General features: G+C 38.3%; 1 protein-coding gene across 1 annotated transcript in view; it reads left to right on the top strand.

The window, feature by feature from the left end:
• The window catches only part of SPATA18 (spermatogenesis associated 18), a gene marked incomplete at its 3' end in the record, with an annotated part of 18,800 nt that extends 10,417 nt beyond the window's left edge, over positions 1 to 8,383 (top strand). Inside the window, exons 6-12 of the mRNA XM_010189634.1 lie at positions 1,401 to 1,535; positions 2,179 to 2,416; positions 4,144 to 4,302; positions 4,842 to 5,017; positions 6,973 to 7,096; positions 7,450 to 7,524; positions 8,338 to 8,383. Coding sequence (XP_010187936.1) covers positions 1,401 to 1,535; positions 2,179 to 2,416; positions 4,144 to 4,302; positions 4,842 to 5,017; positions 6,973 to 7,096; positions 7,450 to 7,524; positions 8,338 to 8,383 — 953 coding nt within the window. The remainder of the gene's footprint in view (positions 1 to 1,400; positions 1,536 to 2,178; positions 2,417 to 4,143; positions 4,303 to 4,841; positions 5,018 to 6,972; positions 7,097 to 7,449; positions 7,525 to 8,337) is intronic.
• Between the last annotated feature and the right edge of the window lie 744 nt (positions 8,384 to 9,127).

Raw genomic sequence — 9,127 nt, forward strand, 5'->3', positions numbered from 1 at the left:
TGCTGATTTCACTCTGTCATGTCCTCTCCTGTGTATTTTGGGTTTGGTTCCTTCCTCAATTTATAGATGGTATAATTAAACATCTGTTTGTATTTGTATTCATTATTTGCTGTCATGATGAAAAGATGGAAGCTTTGTGGGTCTCACAGCAGAGAGAGAAAGGCCATCAAAATTGCTTTAAAACTCTCTGAAAAATCCTTGTGTGAATAGTGGTAAATGACAAGAAGAAAATAATACAGGAGTGAAATGATTACTTTGTATTTATCCTTTCTGTTGGATAGCTATTAGTATCATAGCAGTTTAAGAAAAGCCTGACTAGTGTATTGTATGTTATATAGGATTTTAAAACTTGTACATAATGAATTTTCCCTATTTCTATCTCTAGAACTCATCTACCCAAATCTACTTTACTCTCCTATTTGTTGATTATATTAGAATTCTTTAGCCCTTTTTACTACTTCTCTTGTAGAAATCCTTGTTGGAGGAGCTGACTAAGGAAGTTCATGGGACTGTAATAGTTATTTGCAGCTTTTCCTACCCAGATTAGAAGGATGGTCTTTCCTTTTAGCAGATGTGCTGCCCTTACTAGCTGTGGTCTTCTCAGTCAGCCTGCTCCTTACAAAGTCCAAACAGGGAGCTTGTCAATTGTTAGGTGTTACAGCTGTCATTGGTTTGGGTCCTCAAAAATCTCGTAAGTGTCTTTCAGTAAAGAAAAAGGAAGGACAGACTAAAATAATAGAAAGAAACTTTTTTTTTCCTGTTTTCTGTTGGAGAGAGGAAGACAACAGTAATATTTGTGCTAGGAGGGAAAGCAGAGATGTTGGGATTTCTAACATTAAGTAAGAGTAAAGGACAGAAGATAAACTTGCTTCACTTGTCTGCCAATGTTTAAGAAACATTGCTTCTCTTGGAGAGAGCAGGATAGGAATTACTAGCTTCTTATATTACTTGAATAACGTCATAAGTGATAGCCTCTGACTAATATATTCCAGCAAAGAAAAGAATGCAAAAACCTGATATAGGAAAATACCTAGAGACTTAAACTGTAGGAAAGAAAACTGAGTTGGTTTATTTAACATCTTAAATACGATAAAGAAACTAGTTTCTTTCTTGGACCTCATAATCTGTTGTTGTTAACCAGTGATCTCTCCTGTAACATAAAGTGTAGTGTATCCTGTCTCCTGCCACAGTATGCTTTTTACATTTTAAAGTGTAATTAAGATTTTGTTTTGGAGTATGCTTTTATAGAACTCTTGGTTTCCCTATATTTCAGCATAAGGAGATTGCTCAGTATTTCTGTTCTTTTCCTGTTATTTTTGCTTGATGATAGGGATTAATTAATAGATGGCTTGCATTGGTAGAAGGACATCTTGTGACTGACCTTATTCTGTATGTTTAAGTCTGAAGACTTCCCGTGCCAAAGAGAAGGATGTCCTGAAGAAGTTAGATCGTTTGAATGACTATGAGCAGCAGATTCAAATACTGCAGGATGAGATTGCTATCTTGGATGCCAAAAACTCTGTTCTCCAGAGCAGGTAGGGGTGTAATTCAGAGAGGTCACTGAATCAGAGAAATTTTTCGTGTTAGGTAGCATGAATTCCCTCCTCATTTTAAATTGAAGCATACACTGAAGCTAAGCTTCTGAACTGTGTTAAGAAGGAACATGAACTCTGTAACTGATTTCTCCTAGAGCCTAAATGTTTTAATTTCAGGCAGCTATGTTAAGTTTCTTGCAAAACAGTAAAGAGAGCAGCTTTACAAAATACACTGAGAGCAACTGTGCTGGACAAAAAGAGATGGTTACGTTTCTGAAGTCCTCTTTGAATACTGTACAAGACAGAACTTGTTATATTCTCATTTGTTTGACTTCAGTGGTACTGGAAGAGGAACAAATCTCCAAAATATTACTAGTTAAAAGTGTGTTTCCCCAGGGCAAAGTGCTTGGCTCTACACACTTTAGGAATTACTTTAATTTTATTGTTCAGGCTCTAGCCCATAAAGTGTATTGGCACAAATGTCTTCATATTAGACTAATGAGCTGCAGCTTTACTTCTTTAATTATATTGGCTCAAAATGTCAAATGCCCTGATAATTAAATTTACACAAAAATCTCTGCACTCAGCAAAAGCATCTGAGGATGGTGAAGTGACCTCCTGCTTCTTTACATACCTGTCATAGGCTTGCAAGGAGCCGCTCTCCTTCCCCAAGGCACAGTGAGAGGAAGTCACCAAGTCCACTTCCCCTGAGGAGCTGCTCACCTGGCCGAGCCAAACATACAAATGCTTCACGTCGTGCCTACCTGGTAGCTCGCTTTCGTGACCTTTATGCTCAAGACCGCTTGGATGCAGAGACCCTTTTGAGGGCATACATCAGTGATGTAGAGATGATGCAGAGGATAATATACATTGCAGCTGTGGTAAGAAAAAAGACTGAGGTTTTACAGTCCAGAAGTGTTTTATAAAATATTATGGCTGTATTAGATTGTGTTGTGTGTAAATTAGCATTTCTGTGAAGTACAGAGAAAAAGAAATATTCTCTTCTTTTTTCCCTTTTGACTTTCCTTTCTTTCCCTCACACTTTTACGTTGAACTCTCAATTTAGTGCTCTTTTCTGACTGTCCTGTCCCACCATTAGAACAGGGTCAGTAATCTACAGTACAGGTGGTAAACAGCCCCTACTAAAAAGTTTGTCCCCATCTTTCTTATAAGCCTCCTTTAAGTCCTGAAAGACCTCAATAAGATCTCCCCAGAGCCTTCTCTTCTCCAGGCTGAACAACCCCAGCTCTCTGACTGTCTTCATAGGAGAGGTGCTCCATCCCTCTGATCTTTTTTGTGGTCCACTTCTGGACTTGCTTCCACAGGTCCATTTCTTTCTGTGCTGAGGACTCCAGAGCTGGACGCAGTACTCCAGATCGGGTCTTACGAAAAAGGAGTAGAGGGGCAGAATCACCTTCCTCGACCTGCTGGCCACACTTCTTTTAGTGCAGCTCAGGATGTGGTTGGCCTTCTGGGCTGTGAGCACACATTGGTGGCTCATGTCCAGCTTTTCATCCACCAGTACCCCTAAGTCCTTCTCTGCAGGGCTGCTCTCCATCCCTTCAACCCCAGCCTGTATTGATACCAGGGGTTGCCCCAACCTGGGTGCAGGACCTTGCACTTGGCCTTGCTGAATGTCATGAGATTCACATGGATTCACTTCTTGGATTTATCCAGGTCCCTCTGGCTGGTGTCCTGTCCCTCAACTGCACCACTCAGCTTGGTGTTGTCTGCCAACTTGCTGAGGGTGCACTCAATCCCACTGTCTATATAATTGATAAAGATATTAAACAGTAGTGGTCCCAGTATGGACTCTTGAGGGACACTGTCATGGATCTCCATCTGGACACGAGTCTTTGACCACTACCCTCTGAGTGCAACCATCCAACCAACTCCTCATCCACTGAACTGTCCATCCATCAAATCCTTATCTCTCCAATTTAGAGAAAAGGATATTATAGGGGACCTTGTCAATGGGTTTACAGGAGTCCAGGTAGATGACATGCCTAGCTCTTCTCTTTATTGGGTCTTTTGAAATTACGTTGATACCTCACATTTACTATGAGCTCAGTCTGAAGAAACTTGTTTTCATTTTTCTGTACTTAATCTTCTTTTCTACAAAATTGATGTAGTACATACCTGTGTCAGAGTAGCAGTATGTCTCTTAATGTCTGTGATGCCAAGCACATTTAACTTCCTGAAGTTATTTTCACACTACTGTTATTCAGTTTACACTCTCCAGTTCAACCTTTCTTCCCCACTGACAGAACGTGCTCCTGTCTGATGTGTTAGGCTGTGGCATATAAAATGCTAGTTCTAAATTCTGCTGTCTTTGATATCTTTGAATGGGATTCTACTGATTGTGGTTGTGTGATGAAATCCTATGTAAAAATAAAATGCTAGATGGGAAGCTTTTCAGTCCTGTCCTCTGCAAGTAAATCACACTTGATTTAAGCAGAAGTCCTGAATAAGTACTATTTTTAACTTTCACTTTTACAGCAGTGTTTTATATTCCTCCTTATGATGATGATATCCAGTGTCATCAGATAATTGACAGAAAATTAATCTCAATCTTCTGGATTTAACTAGATGTTCTTTACATTTGCAGGAGTCTTTTCATGCAGCAAAGATAGCCTACAGGCAGTTCAAAATACGTGTGAGAGAGACTCTGTCTCTAGGTCACTCGGGGCCCGAGTCTCTTGAAGACACTGTCCTGGATTATATAGTTCGCCATGAGGATCTGTATGACGTTCAAGCCAGTGTCAATGTAAGTCAAAGGCAGTAGAGAAATTATGTACTGATTATTTTTGGTAGCTAATACATTTGGAGCATGTAGACTAGAAATGCACTATAACCTGAAGAAGGAAAAAAGTTTATTGTGTGGATTTTGTCTTGTAGTAATTTATTTTCCAAAATAATATTGTGACATGTCCCAGTAGTCGCTTGTTTGCCTGTGACTAAAATGTTTCTGTTTGCCATAATAATATTTCTGGTAAGAGACAGTGTAACTGTCTTAATCAAATAAATCTAAGCTAAATTTCATATTTTTCTTAAATTCTGTGCTCTACTGAAAAACTCATTCCTAAAATTGATGTAAATGATGTAGCTTATACTTTATTTCTAAAATAACAGCGCATTCTTTCTGAAGCTAATATTTTCTGGAATAGCCTGGGACAGCATTGCTGGGAGCTTATACTGATTATTAAATGTAGGAAGCCAAGAGGCATATTTAGGAGGGATTTCCGTACTTGCCTGTAAGTAAAAGTGTTAGTAAGCTCCAAATTACTCAATTGTGTTTATTTTCAGGAAGTAGTTCGCTCCATGAATATCAACCCAAAGATTTCATTTCCACCAGAAGTTGATTTCATTGTGATCAACACTCTGATTCGAGAGTTGTGCTCTGTGGCTTTTTCAATGCAGACACTCGTTCCTCCTCTTGACATTGCCTTTAGTACTGATGGGGAACTTTACAGTGACACCAAGTAAGAACTCTCAATTTTCAGTCAGATTCTAACTATTAAAAATAATCCATCAGGTTGTATGGTCTACTTCTTTCATAATAATTATAAAGGTTTAAGATTGATGCTAAACATTAATTTGGGGTGAATATTCCTGGTCTGTAGTGTACTTGGTATGTCTTTAAGGTTTGTGGTAGCATATAAATGCCAGGATGTGCTAACAGCTTTTTAAATATACAGCAGAGCAATTTTCTGGATAAACTTCAATCTCTAGAGCATATTTAATTTATCCTTTAAAATGAAAACTATCATCAACTTTCCTTTCCCTGTTTAGTCTCTGTCTGCCTCCAGTGGTGATAAAATTGGTGCATCTTTGTTCCTCTTTTCTGGCCCATTTTGTAAAAGTCATGTTTACTGAGATCTGGCAGTTGTTGCCTGATACTAGGATCATCAACATGTGAGCTGTGACCTCCAAGCTGTGGCTGCTGTACAGCGTATGGATATTAATACACTCCCATATCTTCTGGTTTGGAGCTGAGCAAAAAAAAAAAGTCTTTTAAAAACAGGAATTTTGTTTAAAAAATGCACACCACAATATAGGGATTTTTTTTTCCTATGGGCACAATGCTGGCTGCTTTGTTAGCTGGCAGATAACTGTAGGGTATTTCCATGCCTTCAAGAAAACTAGTGGGATTGATAGCTCAAAAAAGTTGCTCTCAAAAGCAAGAGAAGTCACACAAATAAGGAGGTTTCTAATAATAATAATTTATAATAGAATGGAGCTCAGGTGAGGAAGAGCTTGAGAAGCCAAGCAGAGAAATAGAGAAGATAAAAGTAGCCCCTCAACAGGAGTGCAGTCATACATGACTACTCAGTGACCCTGTCCAAATATTGGGCAGTTAGCTGTTTGATACCTAAAGCTATTGGCTGATTTAAGGAGGCAGTGATGCTATGGCATAATCTTGGGATTCTTTCTCCATCTACTTGATGTGTATGGCCTTCAAAAAACAGTTGTAATGCATTTGTGTGTGGCTGTCGGAGACATATACACACATCTATCCATCTATATAGGTAAATAAGTAGCACAGATATATTTACATGTGTAGCATGTATATGTGGTACACAGAGATGGAGCAAAATCTGTAGAAATTAAAATCTCTGTTAGTTATGTGTGATACCATTCTACGAAAGGGCTGGCCAAACCTTATCGTACCCTATATATTCCTCCATGCAGAGCTTCATGCCTCTGTTTCCAACATTGTCTTGTATAAATTACTATTATATATACAATACTGATTTATAGATGCATTGCTGTTTTTTATTTCAGTTACTTAGTATTTGTTTTGAGTTCAAATCCACAAAACCATACATATATCATTCAGCCTATATTGCAGACTTAGGGAGGTAATATATATCTGGTATGTTAATACAGGCCTTCAAAATAATTTTTCTTAGCTAAAAAGCCACTGTTTCTTTATCAGTATATGAAGATCTTGCTACTAAAATTGCCTCTTATGTCTTATAAGATACTAGCATGTAACTGTGTAGTTGAGATAGAGTATTTCTGTAATAACTTTTATAGGGGTCTTGTTTTAGCAATATATTTCAGGGAGATGGGATGGCTATGCCTGCCAATATGTTGTTCAGGAGATTAATCTGTCAGTGGACCCAAGGACCCTGGCTTGTGTGGGGCTTATGCAAGGATATGATCTAGTGGCCTTCTTATGTGTGAGATGGCTTTACTGGAGTGTTTCTCACTATAAGTAGACAGTTTATTCTGTGCAGTCTGTCTTACAAATGCATTTATTTTACAGGTTCCATTAAAGAATACTTATTTTTGTGATACAGAAAGATTATTGAGAAATAAATTTATGAGCTGTAACCAGTATTCTGCTTTTTATCAGCATTGATGACTTGAAGCATTGTACTTATCTTTTGGCACTTAAGTGCAGACATTTCTTTGTACTCTGTTTCAACAGGTATCATCGTAGTTTTGACTCTGATTTCACAGCTGTCTTGGTGGCTTATCATGTATGGCCTGCTCTGATGGAAAATGATGTTGTAATTGTGAAGGGAGAGGCAGTCACAAAAAGAGGAGCTTTGGTATGTACTTTTGTTAATGAACATATTAAAAGAAGTAATTGGATTTAAACACTGTTTTAAAAATGTAAAAAAGAGAAATTCTCGATTGTCCTCTATATGGCTGGGGTTGTGTATATCAGATATCAGTTAGGTTTTAGTGCCTCATCCTGTATGTAGGATGAATAGTTCCATTTGGCTTAATGTATTCATTATGCAGCCGAGTGATTGTTGGCAGAGCCTGTTCTAAGGAGAAAGTTTACTGTGTTTACTCTCTGTCCTCAGACCTTGTCTCCAGCATGGCAAGCCTGCTTGCTGAGTCTGTCTTTATTAAATACCCTCTCTCAAAAGAGGTTTGTCAAACTGTTCTCTTGTAGCAGTCTCACAGAAGCAGAAGTAGATGTAGAAGCAGAAGCCGCGCCCGTAGTACCAGTCCTCTTCTATCTCGTTGTGTAAGCCCCAGCTGAATGCTTATGGTATGAACAGCATCAAGTATTTTAAACTCAGGATGTAGGCAACCTTTTAAAAGTGCTGATGCACTACGTATACATTTTAACATTGGGAATAAATGCCTTTGCTGGGTCTGGAGTGAGGTGAAGCTGAACAGGTAGCTATTGCCTGGTATAATTATCAGTGGAGATACTGTATGAGAAGCAGATCATAGTTAAATTCTCAGAAGAATCAACTGTGGATCTTTGAATGCTTTCCCCCTGCTACTCCTTGCTTTGGTACCCTTCTGTATAACTAATTGCATCATCTGGAAGTGTTTTAGTTATCTTGCAGAACATATACAGCACATGGTCCTTGCCTCCCAGAATTAGTAACCTAAATTTACCCTCTGATACCTCAAAGGAGCAGAAAATAATTGTAGGGTGGGGCAGGAGGGGAAGCACTGAAGTGATATTAATAAGATATGTGAAACCTTGGCAGGGTTCTGCATATGGTATAGTCACACAATATTTTTAATTGCTGCTGTAAAAATGGTGTATATTTTTGAATTGTGAGTCTATCTTACTAAATTGACATAGATGCCATCAACTCAAAATGTGAATATTGAAAATCTAAGAGACTTTAGGTAAGACTCAGTTCTCTGTGTGTACAGGGTATGAAAGAAAAACTAGAAAGTTGTATTTGACTTTGTAGCAGTGGAGCTGCACTGATAGAGTAACATTTGCAAATTTCCTGAATGTTGATGAGTCCCTAGATGTCTCTCTTGGATGCAGTTCTTTAACACACCTGAGTTTCCTTTTCTGTTTGTCTTGCAGTTATCTGGAAGCCGCAGTCCTTTACCGCTGAGGAGTGGAAGCCCAAGTAAGTGGTCATATTAATTCATAATAACTCATGGTTTTCACGTTAAGTCCTTGAGTGACTGAGCAAAGAGTCAAAATAACATGCTGAAGGTCTTTGACTCTAAAATATTTGTCAAATCTTAGTTTTTAAAATAGGTAGCTCCTTTCTTTTATGTGTGTGGAAAAAGGCTGAAATTTCTTACTTGGAGAGCTTGTTTCTCACTCAGACCACTTTCATGAATTCTGTCTTCTGGTTGCCTTTATTATGGCCAGTTCTATAGAAGTAAAACTTGTTCTCTTGCCCACACACGAGACAGTTTGCCTGCCTGCCTGCTGGCTCTATGCCTTTCAAAAACCAAAGAATAGCTAAGTAGTGATGGTGAAGTGAGGGATTTCATCAGTATGAATGTGTGCCTATCCTGAAGCCAAGCCAATTTAGAGATTTAGTAAAAAATAGTTGTACTGAAATATGCCTTTTTCTTCAATAGGGTGTTAAGTTATCTGAACGTGTTCCTGTGATCCAGTACATCTGGATCCAACAACTTCACTGGTGCCTATTCAAGAATACCTCATCTCGCAATAATGTGAAGAGCAATTCTCCAAATGGAATTTGTGTACAGTGTGGTTTTTAGAATTATAGAAAGCTTGTTTATAATTTCAGAAACAAATTAAACCCTTCTAGTATAAAAAAAAAAAAAGAAAAGAAAAGAAAGCACATGTGCTAGAGGATCATACTCATCTGGCAACATTTGCAGAGCACTGAGGA

This window comes from Mesitornis unicolor, unplaced genomic scaffold (assembly GCF_000695765.1).
Source record: "Mesitornis unicolor isolate BGI_N332 unplaced genomic scaffold, ASM69576v1 scaffold8000, whole genome shotgun sequence".
Taxonomy (NCBI): Eukaryota; Metazoa; Chordata; class Aves; order Mesitornithiformes; family Mesitornithidae; genus Mesitornis; species Mesitornis unicolor.